Below are 19,322 nucleotides of genomic sequence, written 5' to 3' on the forward strand. Positions count from 1 at the left end.
TATCAGCGACACGGTGAAAAGAAACAGCTTCCTGCCAGCTCTGTCTCTTCACCCTAGACATGACTCCCGTTTTCCTTAAGACAGGTTCTTTGTAAGGCGGTTTGCTCGGGATGAGGACCTACATCGACAGCTAAAAGGGAAGAACAATGGGAGTAAGGGGGAAAGAGTCGGAGGGGAAGATTCCCCGGGTTCAAAGGGGTTTCTGTTACAGAATGTTTTTTCAAGATTCACCAAGGCCTCCTCTGGGGATACCAAAGGAAGATGTCTTCAAGGTCTGACTTTGAAAAGTCCCCTGCAGTTATGTTGGGATAAATGGTAAGAAACTGTCAACTTGAGAATCACAAGCGTATATGCACCATATGGGCTCTTCAGAAACTGATAAAGCTGTCAGGTTTGCACCCATGTCAACACAGGCAGGATTTTAGTCCAGATTTTTCCTCTACAATCACCAATGTGCAGAGCACACAGATCCATTTTCTTCACATAGTATGCGCACGTCAAGCTACGTTTGAACATGAGCCCTCACCTATCAAATGAGCGGTAGTGTAGTTCTCTGGCCATGTCGCCCACACTTCCCAGAAACGCCGGTGGCAGCAGACTCGGATCCACCATGATATCATCAGCTGGAGCGCTCACAAGGCTGCGCAGAATATCCTTCACATTCTTGCCCTTTGAATCAGTGGGCTGAGAAGGTCTGACCTCAGTTGACAGCGTAGACAAGGCCTCTGAGATGGCGTCTGGACCGTGAGTCATGCCGGAGGATGACAGGTCTGCCTCGCTCGCTGCGGTTGAGGTGTGGTCGTCGCCGATGCCAGAATCGTACCGCCGCAGAGACACGCCATTCTCCACTTCTAGTCCACCAGAAATGGCACCGCTATCTGAGGAAGACACAAATAACAAAGAAATGTGAGCAATAATCAAATCTATTTTATATTCTCTACTTTAATAGTGTTTTGTGTAGTACTGTATAGACAGAACAGCCTCTAAAAGATCACGACAACAAGTGACCTGAAGCAGAAAAAGATTGGGAACCACTGTGTTACAGTTTCTTTGGCGTTGCTGTATACCTGTGCTTCTGGCAGACTGCGACCGTTGAGGGTGTTTCTTGTCATTGTGGGGCTCCAGGATGTCGCGGTACTTTGACACCATGAGGACTGAGATGAAGTAGACAACAGCAAGTGCCAGAAACTGAGCCTGCTTACTGTCCTCCTGAAACAAACAACATACACTAAACTATCTGCGTGTGTGTGTTTTGGTGATAGTTGAATAATTTCATGGGTGTTACGCACGCTGTGTTATGCTTTGCACGTTATGCATGGACATGTTTTCTGTATAACTCACAATATCTCTGAAGACGACAGCCCTGAGGCGGTTAATGTCCATGTCCTGAAGAAGTCGGTCCAGGTCTCTGACTGGAGACATTCCACCTGTCACTGCATCAACAGGACTCTGCACGCATGCATGCAAATCAAACCATTACCACATGAAATGCATTGTAGTCTCCAAGTCAAGTGCGAGCAACACATGTTCTTTTACACCAATCAGGATGTTTATTAATCCACGTGCGCTTCATGGAGTAGGGTAAGGTTTCACAGCTTAGGGAAGCCATCCCTCCTGGGATCATGTCCTTAACATAATGGCTTTTCTATGGAGCCACTGCATTATAAATGAGCTTTAACACCCGGTTCAGGGAAGAACAACATGACTTTACTGGAAACCACTGTATCAAATCAAAGGGGCAATGACAAAAGGCCTTGTCGAGTGTCACAAATGGCAACCAGTGCGGTAATATAATAACATGAGCTAATGCAATAACACTTGGTTGTTGTTGGTGGGCAGGACAAAGGATAAAGCTCCTTCTGGTTTACTAGTGAGTATTGGAAAAGAGCAAAGGAAGATGTGTATTTAAGTGTAAAAAAACTCAAAGGAAGTCCAGTACAAGAGTTGTTCATTTGTATTTTTGGATTTGATTTTGGAGTGTAACACTGTGTATGATAATGAAGTGAGCAGATGATTTGGGTTACTTGCCTGTGCAGATGCAGACTTGGATGTTCCAAGCATAGTGCTGGGCATGGTTGTATAGCTGCGTGCTGAGATTTCTGTGCCATGCTTGGATTGGGCTTGCTGACACTCCAGACAGTTTCTCACTGCCATAGCACACACTGGGGAGGGACGGAGAAAGAGATATTATGTGACATCATATGAATGTGTAAAAGCATTATGCCATAGAAAACAGATGACACCCAAAGCGAATGAACAAAAAAAACAAAAAAGTAGAGGAATCTCCGTGAAAGTCCACCTCGTAAACTAAGAAAAACCACAAAAGAAGCAGCTGAGAGAAAAAAAAAACAAAGAAGAAAAAGTGGGGCCACGACAAGGTCGGCGCTCTGGCCAACTCTGGCAGCATCGTTCACTCTTCCCTGCTCCACCTCTCCTCCCAAGGTCACAGTGCAAGGGTGTGCTCTTGAATCACGCCCATTGTGTGCAAGCTCCCATAACAAATGACACTGCTAGGGTGTGCACTTGCTGAGTAGGCAGGAAGATACGTCCTTTGTCGCAAAGAAAATCTTGTGGTCTGACAACTTCAGGCGGGTTCAAAACTGGCACACTTACCATTTGTAATCTAATGTTGAGCTCCTCTGTTGGAGACCCTCCCAACCCCCACTGCTCTGTACTTGACAACTGACAAATGTTAACTCTGAGCCATTTAGATTACGAAGGAGGGAATTATTCCGTCTGGAAATGGGCTCGCTTTTTCCATTAGGACTACTCTTTCATACGACCATTTATAAAAAGTGAGGGGGAGGGAGGGGTGGAGATGCTAAAACCTTGTTACAGTCTTCCAAAATCAGATTAGGTGCCAGCAATGGGGAGCGCATACCTCATCAAATATTCATTTCATAACGGCTGCTTTCTAAAACTGGACCTGTAGTACGGTGGCATCGCTTTACTGCAAAACCCCAACAGCAGCAACGGTACCTGAATAATGTCTGAGTGGAGAAGTGCTCTTTGTGTAACAAGTTTGCATTTTGAAAGCCTTTCTTGTGTAACCTTCGCCGTAATGAGCATCGAAAACAAAATCTGATACCTGAATACGCACCAGCGTACGGAACAAAGCATGAATAATCAGAGTATAAAGTACTGCACCACTTCCACGCTGAGTGAGTGTAAACCGCGTTGATCTGTGTTTGCTGAAAAGGTGCACCGCGTAAAATTAATAATGCAAGAATTTCAATATCTTTTATTCAGCTAGAGCGGGGCTCAGCTTCTGATGCTGTCAGAGGAAACTGTAATAGCCTGGAACAGAAGGCAGAAAAAGGCCTCGGGCTACACTGCAGTACAGTACAGCCAAGGCCATTATGTAGAACTCACTATATCATGATAGCAGCCATTTTGGAGTGTTGCCATGCAGTGGGGTTATAATAACAAGATAAGAGAGAGCTGATACGAGCAGAGTTTAAGAGGCGAGGGAATGAGAGCAGCGGCAGGAGAAGGAGGAGGAAGACGGCAGAAAAGAAAGGGAATACAGAAGGGAGGGTCAAAAAGGCTACAGGGAGCCATGACTGAGCCTAATACAAGAGGCTACTGCCGACTGATATGAGGTGGATCGATGAACGGGGGAGGACAGAGGGTTTGGTAAAAGGAGGAGATGAAAGACGGAAATTCAGAGAGGGGATCCAGATGTGCAGAAAGAGAGCTAAACACAAAAAAACTGCAGTGTTCAAGGAATTAAAAAAAAAAAATCGGACAGAGAGGGGAAAGAATGCATGAGATTGAAAGCAAATGAGCAGTTTTCGAAAATAGAGAATAAGAAAGAGAAGAGTGCATACCGAGGCGAAGGCACTGTCGGAGGATGCCTCCTGATGACATGTTTTTCTCGGCTTCTATCTCAGTGAAATTGAGCGAGCTGGCAAAGATGAGAACATCCACGAGGTTGATGAGGCGCTGTAAGAAGGTGACTGAAGCCTCTACTGTCAAGCCTTGGGAGGGTTCAATGTTCTCCAGTTCATGCTGGCAGGAGAAGAAGATTTACAGAGTAATTAATGAATAAACATTCAAAGAAAATCCTGTTATTTTTGGAAATGAACTGTACATTCAGTATAAATTAAGTAGATTAAGTATAGGTTTATTTTAGAAGCTAATGACTGTATATAGTAACTAAGGGAAGAATTTATTTATTTTTAAATATTTTTCTCTGTAAAAATAATTTTAAAAAATGAAAAACAATATCTTTATTTTAATGTAAAGGACGTCATGGTAACATAAGAAAGAGAAACTTTTACGTTTTTGCTTTTACGCTGTAAGAAAACGATGGATGCGTCAATGAAACAAAAAGAAACACTGAGCAAAGTTCATTGACCTGAATTTTAACAAAAATAAACTGTAACAACTGCCAATTAAAGTGGCATTACAATAACTACTTTACAAGTACTTTGCATGAGAGGGATTTCTAAAAAAAAAAAATCAAAATAGTGACATCAGAGCCGTCAAAATGACTGCATGAACAATGGAAAAATGTCAATTATTTCCTTTTTGTTGAAGAAAAGTATCTAAAAAGAGTACAAAGTGTATGGAATACATGCAAGAGCTATCCTGATAAAACCATCCCAATACGAGTATTTTGTTACATCCAGTTCTACATTTGTTTACGGACCACACACACACACACACACACACACAATTGACAATTGGATTATAATGGAATTGAACATCAGTCTGATTCTTAGACAGACCAGTAAAGTGACAGAAGCAAAAGAATCACGTAAGAGAGACGCAGTTACTGAGATCAGACAACACAAAAACAAACTAACAACGTTAGGAAGCAGCTAACTGTAGTCTAATGTGATTGGGGAAAGGTCAATGTGGATGGATAACTTCCTGCAATTGGAGCCATCAGCTATATGTACAGCCACAGTTAAGTACACACAAAATCCCTCTCTGTCACATACACACACAGATAAATATATATAAGGAGACTCACAGAGGAAGAGGTTGCAGCAGAGAGCAGAGGTAAAATTCCTCCGCAAGCCATGATGAGGTTGTCCACCACCTGGGAGATGAGGTGTATGCTGTTGTGCACAAACACAACGTTCTCACTGCTGTTCACAAAGTCCAAAATGGTCTTTGTGGAGTGACTGGGAGGCAGAGGAGACAAAGATTTCTTTGTTAACAAACCACACATAGAAAATAAATAATATAGTATAAAAAAAATATTATCAATGCAAAACAGTAACTTTCTTTTCAAATGAATCTGAAAATAAAATAAAAATGATCTGAAAATAATGGGCTTCACGCAAGAACATTTTCTTACTCGTTCATAAGAGTCGGATTCAACAAGCTCTGATTGGACAAACTAAATCTGATGATGAACACCACCTGTTAATAATAAGGAGGTGAACGTTCACTGATTTCATCACCATCATGATTGCCTGTTCCAATCTGTTTGGGGGTAGTTTAATTCACGATATACTGGGGTGTTAGTTTGAGTTGTCTGGAGGGCTGACAGGGTGCAAACATGGAAGCTGGGCGGTGTACTGTTGTGGACAGTTGCAGTAGCGTAGCGTATTTTGGACACAAGAAAAGGGTCAGTGTTTGTCTCGCTGAGCCATGTTTGGTCAATATAGTATATTAAGCATCATATTTTTTGGCTCCGAATGACAGAGGCTTGCCTGCTAACGTTAAAGGATAAAAATATCCTACATATCCCTTTAATATTTAGAAAAGAACATTTCCTACAGCTTTCTGGCTTATACTTAATTTGCCTTTATATGGTTAATATGCAAAGAAGAAAAACAAGGACAGCTCTCCAGGTTTACTTTTTTAATATTGCCACATGGAAGTCTTAGGCAAGGCGCCCTTTCTCAACATGTATTCTGCCAATTTCACAATCAATATGCACAGGGTGGATTCATTATAGGTGATCAAACACCAATTCAATTCGCACAATTTGCATATTGATTGAGAAATTGCCACAATGCACACTGAAGAAGGGCGCCTTCCCCAAGTGTCTGTGTGCAGTGCTTTAGGATCCAGCCGCCAGTCTTTAAGGTCTTATGAGTTGAGCGTGTAGAGAGAGAAACTCTTTCTAGTAACAAAACAAAGCTCTCCGATACATGCAACACTTGATTAGGACAAGAGCTTGTGAGATGAAATCTTCCGTCTTCTCCTCAGAGGAATGAAAAGCCAATAAATCTCTATTCCATTAATCAATTAACAAAATGTTTGTGAGCTCAAGCATTAGCAAAGTCAGAGTCAGCGGATTGTTACTCTACCTCCTCCACATCTGGACATCTGTCTCAATAGAGAAGAGCAGGTCAGTGAGGAGGCGTTGGTGCATGTGGGACCAGCGGAACTCTGGGATGCGAAACATGGTGGAACGAGGTGCTGAAGTGCTTCCCTCTCTCTGCTGATCTGACCCGCCTGCTGCTGCTGCTGCCGCCGCCGCCACTGGTTGTCCTTGGCTTGTTTCCTACAGACGAAGTAACACACAATTAGCTTTAAAACAAAGTCTTACAACTGAAACGGATCAATTCTACAAAGTAGTAGGTAGTGAAAGTAAAGAAATCATTTAAAAAAAAGATTCATACTGTTGTTGAGGTCTCCTTCAGTTCAAATCTCTCTGTGTCTAAGGCCACATTGGACACATCCAGTCTGGCAATTTTGATCTCTTTGGTCTTGCTGACAGAGTCTGCACTTTTCTGGGTGCCAGAGTTGGAGGCGGTGGAGCTGCTGTCTGCAGAACCGGACGCGGTTTCCTCTTCAGTGGTGGCGGTGGTGGTCTCTGAAGTCTGGCTAGGTGAGGTGGAGTCTGAAGCTGCTGCAACCTCCTGGGCTGTAGAGGGCCCTGTCGTATCTGAGGGCTGCTGGTCGGCAGTGGCCGTATCAGTTGTGGAGGAAGACTGTTCATCTTTATCTTTGGATGCTTCTGTCTCACTTTGTTCAGGTGTTTCAACTGGAGGAGTCTGACTCTCCACACCAGAAACCTGTTCCTCTTTACTTTCACTCTCTTCAGTGTTTTCTTGTGTTCTAACCTCCTCCTTCTCATCTTTTCCTTCATCCGTCTTCATCTCATGTCCTTCCTGACCATTTTTCTTGCTTTCATCATCTTCATGTTTATCTTCCTCCTTTTCCTCTCCGGCAACAGCAGAAGCATAAGAGGACTCCTCTTGGCTATCATCAGCATCACTAGGCTGGATCTGGTCACTAACAGACGACACGTCAGCCAGGTCTTCGTTGAAGGCGGAGGCTCCACCCAGAGCACTGTTCTCCAGACAGGCCGCACTCTCGGGGGACGTTTGGCCAGTCTTACCTTCTTGTTCTTGTACTTCTTTATCTACTTCATTCAAAGAGTCTTCTGTCATGAAGTTGGATGATTCACCTTTGCTAGGTTCACTCTCAGATTTTTCATCATCTGTTACGGGTGTTTTTGTATCATCACTCGCAGATGTTGTAGCAGAGTCTGTAACTGCTTCCATCGCTTTACTGTCATCTGTTTGAGGCTGATCGCTAACTGATGTTTGTAGATTATCAGCGCTTTTGTCAGTGGAAGTCTCAGTCACAGACTCCTGATTGTTGGTCTCTTCGCTCAGTTCTTCTTTGTTGTTTTCATGTGCCATAGTAGTTTCAGCCTCTTTCCTATCACCTGATTCATCCCTGGAAGACTCCTGAACTAACTTCTGTTCTTCTTCTTCGGCCCTCGCCAGGATGTTGGACACCGTGATGGATGCGGGTCTCTTTTCATCAGCAGCCTCCATCGGGCTGGAGGTGATGGTGGAACTGGACGCTGAGCCTGGAGACTTCTGGGACAGCTCGTCCACTTTGAGTTCAATGACAGTGGACGGGGCCGTCTCCTCTGTGGGTGTCCCATTTACATTTTCCGTGTTTTCCGAGTTCTGGCTGACACCAGAGATGGTTCGGATTGTGCTCAGAGATCCTCCAGACTCCTGGCGTTGGTACTGATGAAACATGCGCGACAGATTCTCTTTGTGCTGCTCAAAGGTTACCTGCAAAGATGAGAGCATAAACACAAATGTATGAAACACTACCAGCCTTGACACCACAAGTCATCCTGATTGGTCTTTAAAATAATTGTGGGGATCAGAGCACACGGTGACACAATGACATCCAACAGGGCAAGAAAAGAGTAGTTAAACTATCAAACAAGTTGTAAGCAAGACAGCTTCCAGGATATTTATACAGTTTTATTTGGAGATAAAACTGAACATAAGTGCTCCGGAAAAGGTCACTGCACAGTTAAAACCTCCAGGCACACAACTACAGTTAGTACGATTGGTTCTAGTGGAACCAGGAAGTCGGTCTGTAAACATAAGTTTGGCCAAGCTTCCAGGTTTAAAACCCGAATGATTATCTGATGCTTTTTGTTTCTTGCGCTATCAAACTTATTTTTAAAGCTTTAAAGCTGCAGTGTTCCCAGATTTTAGCAAAAAAATTGGTGACTTTAATCTTTTATACTACCCAAACGACAAAACCAAGACTGTTAGAAAACCAAGACTGTTAGAAATTAATTGAATCAATTATCTCTCCATTTGACACATCATGCCCCAACAGCCTGTTTGATTTGGAGACATCAAAATGCTTTTTTAGTTGTGAGCTTGTTACTACATCTACGCATTGAGGCTAACCATGGCATATTTAAAACTTTTCCTTTCTCTTATGTGCAGTCGCCCACAGCCTATTAACCTCTATCAGTCTTCTTACATCTGATATGGGTAGACTAGACTGCTAGTCTATAACGACAATGGTCTGCAGTGGCATTTGAGGAAGAGCCCATCCATGTAAGCAGTCATAGATTAGCAGTAGATACTATTAGTGTGTGTCTGCTAGCTGTGCTGAGTGCGTGTCCAGCATCGGCAAATCCTCCCACGCCTAATTTAAGACCCTGCATTAATCACTGGGCTCGGAGGACAGAAAGTCAAAGATGGGTTTGGTGGTGGAGGGAGTGAGTGAGGGTGGGGGGGTGAAACCAGACCCACTTTGCTGCTTTTTTACCTGAGGCTATTTGGACAGAAGGAAAGAGAGAGAGAGAGAAACAAAGAAAATGAGAAAGCCAGAGATCAAACGGGAGGAAAAAGAAATATATATATAAGAAATTGCAAAAGGAGGAAGAGAAAGAAAGTGAGTCATTGAGAGAGGAAGAAAGGAAAAGGGAGAGAAAGAAGCTGATTATTTGTAATTAATTAGGCGTTATTGTTCTAAATTAGCCTGCTACACGGGTGCTCATTAATCTTCTGTAGTGGGAAGCAGTGATTGGTAATCCATAGCTGTTTTCTGAGTGCACAGCCTGTTCTAAATGCGCCGATAGTCCCAGTGATCACACGGCAAGACCTTCTACCCCATTAGTTTGAGCTTAATTTGACATTTAGCATTTTTAGCAATTAAAAAGGCTGCGTTCAGAGTGCACTGCTATGGAAATTATGCAGGAGAGCGGCGCAGAACATAACGTCATAGATTCGGGATGCAGTCTGTACATTAAGATGATGTATGTTGGCCTTAAATGGGGCTCTGCAACAGATCCAGTTACCATTAGACAGAGGTAGTATATGTCTCTGTGGTTTTTAAAAGAGCGTTTAGCCTTGCTACAATATATATAGAAACTGCCTTGGGTGGCTAAGACATCAGTGCTGATCTAATCTAATTTCATTCTACTCCATGACTCGGCCTGGCCTCAGTGGGGTATGGGAAAATGTTATGGTAATGTATAAAAACATGGTGGGCTTTTCTAATGTGACAGGTAACATGGTATTAACTTGGCACAGCATGATGACACAAAAACACACAATCATAAACAAAAAGTAATCTGTAGTTCCACTTCCCACAAGATTTCAAACAAGACAAATATTTTTGAAAAAGTCAATCTCTTCCCTGCTGTCAAGCGGTACCTGCGATCACTTTCAAAACATCTATAGAAAACCTAAAACTTCCATTGTCTCTCGGTCTGTGCTGTTTAACTGATCTGGAATAAACAGAGACCCCACACCACAAACTGCTAGGTGAGGTTCAGGGTGGCAAAGCACTGATCTTTGGAGACCCCCACAGTGGGAAGCCTGGGAGTCCCAATTTAAATAAATAGATAGAGACCAACCACAAAACAAAGGGGGAAATGGGGAGGGCAACGTGGCTCTAATCCGATTAGCTAAATGCAATTCCTCCTCCAAAATCAATGTCATCTGCTACTGCTGTGCTCGGCTGTGTGGTTTTCGCTCTCGTTCACAATATCTTCCTTTCTCACTCCTTGTAAAAACATTTTTCTTCGTAGTTTTCCTCCTTCCCATCTGATCCAGTAATAAGCATACAGTCTTTATCTGTAATTTCGATCACAAGCATAAGAAGACAAACTCGCACAAGGATCCTTCAGGCCACTGCACGGTAAAATACTTTCAAGCCGACCAGTTGAATCCATAGGGTTTCCGCCAGCGATATTTGACAATTACAAGATAAGAGATCAAATACATGGATATTAGCACTGGGGATTGGCTTTCTACTGTTCTATTGGATGGTACAGACAACACTTGACGCATGGCTATTATCTAACATTGGCTTTTCAATGTTCTCACTTTCTCCTTTCTTTGTCCACTTGCCAATGCATCTATCTGAAACTCTTTACCAAGAACCACTGCTCAACTCTTGTGCGTGTAATGTCTTAATAACCCCAGAGGGCAAAAACTATTCTGCATTTCACCATCATCAACTGAAAGGAGGTGATTAGCGTGTATTATTAATGTGTAGATTATATTTGGTCAAAGATCTGTTGGCTCATTTCTGCTCATATTTATCTTTGTGGTAAAACATCTGACAGGTGTAATGAAGTTAGCTGACAGTAGGAGCCTGAAGGACGGAGGGACCTTCACGCCCCAATCTTCCCTTTTGGAGATCTCCTTGTTCTCAAACTGATTTGTGTGCAGAGATGAACGAGGGGCACCTTGGGTGGGTGTGTGGGCTGAGGGTGGGAGGGCTGTTGTGTCAGCGTGCCCACCTGCAGGAACATCTGTCTATTCACAGAGAGGCATAGCCAGATACACTAACTTCCTAATGACTGACATAGACGAATGTACACCTAGAAACACACACACACACACACACACACACACACACACACACACAAAGAAAGAAACTACAAGCGCACAATTTATTTATTAGCCAGGTTGTTAGTGCCTCTTGTTACTCCATGCTTTGCTGCTATAAAATAAAATAAAGTAAAATAATATAATTTGTAATAAATATAATTTTCTTTCATTTTTCCGACTAGATAACAAATCCTGTACCTGAGAGACAGAACAAAAACTAAAAATATATGAACAACATAATAAAGTATTATTAATAGAATGCCTTACAAAGACTTTCAGTGATGGACAGAACCTCAAAAAGAAAACGTCTCTCTGCCAGCAAAGAGGTGAAAACATGCATACAGCACGCAGCATATTATCTCTATACATGCCAAAATGACAACTTTACCGTGGTTGACACAAAGCTAACTAAATCATAAAGTCTATGTAGAGGGGAAAGTGTGCAAATATGTATTTGTGAATGCATATATGCACTTATGAAGAGGTTCCCAGTGGGCTGGTTGTATTTATGAGGCCTTGTTTCTCTGATTGTTCTCACACGGTTCCGATGAATATTCAATGGGCTCGGAGAGAAGGGCTTCTTAGAGCCCAAGAGAAAAGGAGGGCAAAGAGAAAACGTGCTTAGTAACTCACATTCGCACAAACACAGACACACATGTGCATGCGCACACACACGTGTACACACACACACACACAACCATACACACACACACACACTCAGCCCTGCAGCAGTGGGAGGAGAGAGCAACAGTGACAAACAGCTTTGGTGCTACAAAGGTGGCAGGAAATCTATCAAACGGGACAATAAAATTGCAATTGAGTTTCTTTAGCTTTTTTATAGCAGATGCATGTATCTTGGTGGCTAGCGCCCGCTGCAACTATCCAAGTCGAAGGCAGGGTCTCTGCACTGGTGTGTGTGAATTTGTGCGCATATCTCACAAGTGCACTGGTTTATTCACTCACTCACACACACACACACACACACAGTACGTGTGAAATTCTGTTGTTAGACGAGTGCAGGGCATTGTAACTAGAGCCAAGAAGTAACGGCATTAATCTTGTGCAATTACAGGAGAAAAAAAAAAAAGGCAATTACAGCCCGTCGTATACGAAGATCCACAAACAATTTCTGCACAAAACCAAACTATACACACTGACACACTGCAGCTATATGAAATGATAAAACAAGAACAAAAGATTAGGGATAAAGTAAATCCTACATCCATAAAATGTACATCATAAGTAGCGAAAATCTCTAAATATTATTATTTACAGTAATTCTATTGTATTTTTATGTCACTGTGCGATACAAATATTAGATTGGATTTGTTATATCTAGGATCAGATGTGTATTCAACAGAGGGATACTATAAAATTAATATTTAACGATACAGTAGAATGCAGACCTCAGCTGTTGTACATAAATGTGTTACATTTTGCGTCCTCAACTACAGTCTGCGACGACCAATGTGTTACATTTCCTTACACCTTCATCTATACGGGGTTTATTTTCACTGCAGGTTAGTTCTACGGTGTTCAGATGTGTGGAGAGACATTGGGGGGTTCAGAGCATCAAGCATACAACACACACACACACACACACACACACACACACACCATCACCATCCTGTTAACCGCTGCCTTCATACTGATCGTCCCCCAGGCAGTCTGTCTGTGCCCCCTACTGGACGCCAACGCTCACAGCACCGCCCCGGACGCTACCGTGAAGCGTCTCATATCACAAGCACTTCTTTAACTCAACCTTCAATCTGCCAGGCTTAAAAACCCCCCAGACCACAATCTGACACCAACCTCAATTACTTCACTGCTTTGGAACAGGGTAGCGTAATATGATATCAACAGTGAATTTCTAAAGCAGTATTTTGAATTCAGCTTTTGGAAATAAGAAGTGCCAGAAGTTTATTTTTATCTGTGCAACGTGAAAGAAAGAGCCTCTATACATAAATAAAGAGTGGAAGGGCTGATGGACTCATTCCCATTGGTTTAAACTGCAACTAGCTTTTAAACTATAATCACCGTACGGCTTCCATGGCTTAATCTGATGGGCACTGAGAGGCAAGGTTCAATTACTTTGCTAGCCTGTGCTGCTAGTTAAGAGGGTCAGACGATAATGCTCTCTAATTTCTTATTTGATGAGCTCCATTATGTCAGATTCGAACCAAACATGTGGGTGACAGAGCTGATGGTTTTGACTGAATCCTGCTGTCCGTTTGGGCTGGGATCAAACTTGGGAGGAGGGTTACGGTTACGGTCATGTGGTGAATGTTTAGGCTGACAATACTGAAGCAAGATGTGAGTGTGTGTGTGTGTGTGTGTGTGTGTGTGTGTGTTTACACTACAGAGAGATAAAGAGTGTGTGAGGTAGAAAAAGAAGAAAGACATAAATGTTACACCAAGAAAAAAAAATAAAAATGAAACAGATGAGGAGATAGAAGAAGATCCACAGAGAAAGATAAACAAATCTATGTCTAACCTGTGTGTGTGTGTGTGTGTGTGTGTGTGTGTGTGTGTGTGTGCTGTGCATGGATATAATGAGTGCTCTGACCTTGGAGTGGGTGATGGACAGGGTGTCCACCCAGACGCGCCAGCCGCCCCACTCATATTTGATGGCGTGATAGAGCAGGATGCGGAAGATGGCGTACACCATCTCTGTGATTTTCTGCTCCTCGTTGTTCCGCGGGTTGATGAAGCACAGAGAGAGCATCCACTCCTGCCACACCGAGCACTGCAGCAGGCTCCTGAAACAGCGCGTTGGATCGTGTGAATCCCACTGGCATGTAAACATTGCGTGGACTGGCGTGTGATGTAGCGCTCCATTCGTGTGAAATGGTCGAATTCTTACCTGCGGTTCTCTCTGCTGTTATTGAACAGTTTGATCATGTCTGACAGGAAGACCCTGCGTACCTCCATGCTCTCGGGGGATGGGGGAGCGTTCTTCAGCAGAGCAGCTATTACCTTCAGAATTTCTAGAAAATAAACATACACAAACTCGTTTAGGGATCGAGGTAAAAAAAAATAACGTGTCAGAAAATATTACAATGTTTCTTTATCTACTCTGAATTTATGTCTACGTTTTTTGTAATATAATACAATAAACTGTAGCAAGTTGTATTTTTAAAAAGGATTATAGTATAAAAAAGTTTGGATTTGGAAACATGCAGCGTTCTGCTCGGTAAGAAAACTCCGCTTTGTGGCACGGAAGGAGAAACTGCACAAATCAACAACTAAATCATACATTGGTCTCAACATGTGCAAATCATTGTGTCACAAACTATCTGAACTCCCAGCTGTACACACCTGAAAATGTGAGCCTGTGGTAAGAAAAACAGACCCCCCCTCCCAAAAAAAAAAAAGTCCAGGCCATTGATCTTTATCATACTGTAATGGTTTTGGTATTGTTTCAAACGAGAGAGCCAGAGTTGCAGGCCCTTCTGGAAGGCTTGGCTTCAGTTAAACCGAGGAGACTGACTGTTTAGATGAATTATCTAGACAATGTCAGTGTCCATTTGCTTTGAGTAGAGAGACGGCGGGGCTTGGATTTCACTTGTCTCTTCAGACCTTGGCGCTAACCGATGCCCCCTTGCCCCAGCAGACGGTTGTGTTGTTTCTACGCCTTAGTCACTCAAATTATGAGTCGCTGAACCTTTACCGCCAGAAAATTACCCCAGCATGTACCGGGAATGAGGATGGAGGGATGGCGTATTCCCTTCTTTTTTCCATTTGCTCTTGGTTCCTTTCCCTTGAGTTAATTTGAGGGAAACGGTACTTCCTCGGTTTGTTTGATTGGCTCTGACGTTACTAAAGACTGCAATCAGGGGGCCATTTTGGGAGTTTGTCACAGATTAAATCAAGAGAATGCACGGCAAAGGAGAAACAGACCACCGCTCTATGTTCCATAGAATGTGCTCACATGTACAAACCCATACAGGGTTTCTATGATATATACCGCCTGTCTAGGATGGTTGGGTAGGAGAGTTTTTAACACAATAAAGACTTAAGATAATCAATGTGTGACTACAGCAGAACCTTGTCAGATTAAGGCTGGTTGGAAGTAAACCTTGGTTGTGATTATACCTACTTCTTGGATTTCAAACTGATTAAAGCTGTTTTGTGTGTGTGTGTGTGTGTGTGTGTGTGTGTATGTGTGTGTGTGTGCGCGGAAGCACCGGTATAAAAAGAGGGTGGGATGTTTTCTTTTCTTTGCTGAAATGAATACTTAAAATTTCAACATATGAAAAGATTTTGCGAGCTGACGTGAAATTGGAGGTAAGTAATGGCCTGAAAACATGAGATGGGAACACTGATCAAAGCCTGGACTTGCTGTTTCAGCTTGTTATGTTGCCGCATGCAAAAAATGAGCCTGCACATTCAAGTAATAGATGATGTAGTGGTAGGATAAAATAAAAATATATATACGTAAAATCATAAATTAAACATATGTATATGTTCTGCTGTAGTCACATATTGATTATGATTATGATGACTTTATTGTGTTAAAAACTCTCCTACCCAACCATCCTAGACAGGCGGTGCATAGAAACCCTGTATGGGTTTGTACATGTGAGCACGTTCTATGGAAATAAATAAATAAATAAATAAATACAGATTGTATTGTGTGCATATACATATAATGCATGCATTTAAATATAATTTTCTTTTACATGAAGCCATGAATAAATTATCATTTAAATCTATTTAAATGTCTTTTTTTATTTCTTTAATTTTATTTAATACAACTTTTTTAAACATATTTTTTAAAACACAAAATATTAAATATTAACATGTCACACTAAGTTTGATAGTAAAATATTTTTAAAATAAATAATAATTTACTCCACAAAGTACAGCCAAATGTATATACATTTGTATATATATATGTAAATGCATTAAACAATAAACTATAAATTCAGTTAAATAATGAATTACATTTAATTAATGCATACTCAAATATTATCTGAATTAAGTGTGATTTCATTACATTTGTCATTCTTTTATATGCAAATGAATCCTGACAAAACATGATACCAGATTTCCAATAAAACTAGCACATGTGTGTACATTTGTCACACAAAGCGGTTGCACCATCCTCATGCTGGGTTTACATCTGACATTCGGTTGTATGAAAATACCCTCTGGCTGCAAAATTTATGTCGTTCATTTGTTTGAATGTATATAGCAATCTCACAGTTCCACAGGGAATTATCCTCCAGTGCAGTATGGAGCAATAGGTATGCTGCAGGGGATGATTTAGGAGAGTAGTGTGGCGCAGAGGAGGCACTTACGTGGGTTGAGAATCTTCACAGTGGAGTCGGGGTCCGGATGCTGTTTATGGATCACTTGAGTGCAGATCTGCTCTGTAAGAGTCTACCGGGGGACAGAGAGGGGATTCAAGTCATAAATATCCACATCGGTCTCAACAATAACAGAGAAACAAACCACACGATGGATACACAAAGCTGCGTGTATGTTTCACCGTTGCGTCTTATATGGCTGAATAATTGTCAAATCAAGTTTCTGCAGGTGTTCAGCACCACAATTTATTATTCCAAATAAGTCGTTAAAATTGCGACGGTAAATAATACAGAAAACAAAAAAAGAAAGGTTAGTTAAACAGCAACAAAATAGCAACAGCTGTTATTAGTGGATGTGATTGTTATACGCGTGGATCACTCCACAGGCCTGGAGAGTGTGTACGTGTGCAGAGGACTGACCTCGAAAAGCACGTTGTAGGTTGTCATGGAGAAGTTGTTGGAGTGGAGCATCAGGCGTTCAGTGAGCAGGGAAAACAGGCCATGACTCAGCATGACCTCAGCTTTCCTCCTGATCAGGATATTAATAGGTCAAAGGTCGGTCAGTCAGTCAACATCAGTATGTGCCAGACAGAATCAGAAAAGCAATGCAATGCTATTCTAGACTAGAACATGACACAGGAATTTGACTGAAAATCGATTCTCTGAAATGACACAACGGTATTTTTTATTTGGAAAGTTATATCGAATCGTCTTGGAATATCATAAATCTTCAGAAATGACGGGGAGGCGAAATCTGGAGTTTCTGATGAGTCCAACGACTGCAGCGGTTAAAATCTGTTGCAGTATAAATCTGCTGAGCTCCAGCTGACTTTTGACATGGAGGAAATGAAAAAGAGAATCCCTGCTGACTAAGTAAGAGCAGTTCTGCACAGAAGAGTCTTCATCGCTTTCATCTCTAATCATGGATCAACTCCAATTTTAGTACTGTACTTCAGCTAAACAACTGTGGACTGTCTGCAGTCAATCTTGCATCCGGATCACAAGGCTTAAAAAAAAAGTCGTTTGTGGTACACTATTTTCACCATAGGGTGCACACAGTATCACTGGGGTGGTTATTAGTGAAAATTAAATGAACAGCTTTCAAAGACCTGAAAACATTGGACATTACAGTAACTGTGCAGAAATGAATATTTGACTGCTAATTGGGCAAAACAACTCACAATACATTAAAATAATATTTAAAACGACAATAGAGAAATAAATAAATTTATTATTTAGGCCTGAAGCTGGATAGAGAATCCATTTTTCATTCTGTTATTTAAATGTGGCTGTATAATGAGATTTTTCTCCACACTTCAGTGTCCTACAGTTCTTCTGTCATGATAAGGAAGAATTAGGAATCTGATTTTGCCTTTTAAAAATTAGAAAATTTGCATAAAAATGTAATAATTAACAAAAAGAAGACTACATAAAGATTTTGGAGAATTAAAGCTATGGGGTCAAAAAACATCACAGCCTCTTCAGATTGTTATACAAACTTTATTTCAATGCAGTTATTAGTAATTTTATTACTATTAAAGGTGTTTGCTTATATACATAATTTTAAACTTCTAATATAAACTGAACTACACAGACATTTAAAAAAAAACAATAGAAATACTACCAAGATTTGAGACTGTACTTACTTTGGTGGCAAATGTTTCAGAAAGTAGCCCATTACTTTGAGTGTCTGCACTCTTATTGCTTCACTTTTCGAGGCCAAAAGCTTGTAAATCACACTGTGGAAAAAACAAAATTAAATTACATTTTAAAAAAAATGTAGCATGAACCATGTTCTTGCAAAAGAAATTTCCATTTCCAAAATAGAATTTAATTAAACCAAAAAAATTGTACTAAACTACAGTGACACAAGACTAAAGCTGGGAAATTTCAAACAATCTGCTCCAAATTTGTCTGTTTTATTTTTTTACTCTGAGCCAAAACATACTAACAAAACTATGAGTCCCATCTGCAAATGATAAAAACAGTGATGATTACCGAATCCCGTTGCGCTGATCGAAGGCCTGGACCATGGGCCCAGGATGTTCAGACATCAGAGCCACCAACAACTGCAGAACATCCATGAGGTTGTCATCCTGTGGGACAAGAGAAGAAGAAGGGACTTGAGGCTATTGGGGCATTTAAGGAGAGCATTGAGAAAAACAGTCGTACATTTGGTATCTAGTAAATATGAAGAGTAATGTACTTTTAAATGAGTAATTCCTACTCAGCTGTACATGTCAATGCAAAATTATGACATAAATATACAGCATGTGCATCATTTGTTGTGTTATTCTTGTGATGTTTAGTCGTGACAGTAGCAGCAGTAACGGGAGAATGAAAAGTAGGAAAGATCCAGTGGAAATAATGGAATACATGACAAGCATCTGAACTAAAGAATTACAATATGTGCTCTATAAAATGAAGGGCTGCTACATGTCGGTGGCTTTTCCAGGCAACGTTGTAATCACCCTTTATTCTTACAAGGTTCACTGCGTTTCTGAGTGATCTGACTGATTCAGTTGTTATGCATCACTCCACTGTAAACAAAACCACTTCTGTCAGGACCTCTAACTGGCAGACTTGGAAAAAATAACAAGGAACAGCGATGCTGCCTTTAGCAAGAGGGATTGCTCTCGCTCTGCATATGCGATGGTGGGAAGACGGAGCACGGAACAGAACAGTTGTGTTATGTTGCCATCTGGTGGCGAGGTCTCTGCTGGTGAGCGCTGCATGAACAACAGTACACATGCCTACCTCATGCATGGTAAGGAGGTAGTTGAGGATACTCTGTAGTTCGTCTTCCTTCACTCCGTGATCCTAGAATATAATTGCAGAATATGTAGATCTAATCACACGACACAAAGATATTAACTTGCACACAATGTATTAAACTAACCACAACATATCGAATCTTGGGGTAGAC

At 41.4% G+C, this 19,322-nt stretch overlaps 1 protein-coding gene across 6 annotated transcripts in view; it reads right to left on the reverse strand.

Annotated features, from left to right (window-relative positions):
* Nucleotides 1–19,322, reverse strand: part of lrba (LPS-responsive vesicle trafficking, beach and anchor containing) — a 179,095-nt gene that overhangs the window by 122,775 nt on the left and 36,998 nt on the right. For 5 of the 6 annotated variants that reach the window (XM_027283138.1, XM_027283142.1, XM_027283141.1 and 2 more), the window contains 15 exons: nucleotides 19,154–19,216; nucleotides 18,395–18,492; nucleotides 18,043–18,135; nucleotides 16,817–16,925; nucleotides 16,388–16,469; nucleotides 13,948–14,071; nucleotides 13,651–13,843; nucleotides 6,588–8,003; nucleotides 6,273–6,469; nucleotides 4,982–5,135; nucleotides 3,831–4,011; nucleotides 2,029–2,162; nucleotides 1,342–1,449; nucleotides 1,068–1,209; nucleotides 527–878 (listed from right to left, as the gene is read on the reverse strand). In XM_027283138.1, the coding sequence (XP_027138939.1) occupies nucleotides 527–878; nucleotides 1,068–1,209; nucleotides 1,342–1,449; nucleotides 2,029–2,162; nucleotides 3,831–4,011; nucleotides 4,982–5,135; nucleotides 6,273–6,469; nucleotides 6,588–8,003; nucleotides 13,651–13,843; nucleotides 13,948–14,071; nucleotides 16,388–16,469; nucleotides 16,817–16,925; nucleotides 18,043–18,135; nucleotides 18,395–18,492; nucleotides 19,154–19,216 (3,446 nt within the window). The remainder of the gene's footprint in view (nucleotides 1–526; nucleotides 879–1,067; nucleotides 1,210–1,341; nucleotides 1,450–2,028; nucleotides 2,163–3,830; nucleotides 4,012–4,981; nucleotides 5,136–6,272; nucleotides 6,470–6,587; nucleotides 8,004–13,650; nucleotides 13,844–13,947; nucleotides 14,072–16,387; nucleotides 16,470–16,816; nucleotides 16,926–18,042; nucleotides 18,136–18,394; nucleotides 18,493–19,153; nucleotides 19,217–19,322) is intronic. The other variant, XM_027283139.1, reaches the window with a different exon arrangement.

This window comes from Larimichthys crocea, chromosome X (assembly GCF_000972845.2).
Source record: "Larimichthys crocea isolate SSNF chromosome X, L_crocea_2.0, whole genome shotgun sequence".
NCBI classification, from domain to species: domain Eukaryota; kingdom Metazoa; phylum Chordata; class Actinopteri; family Sciaenidae; genus Larimichthys; species Larimichthys crocea.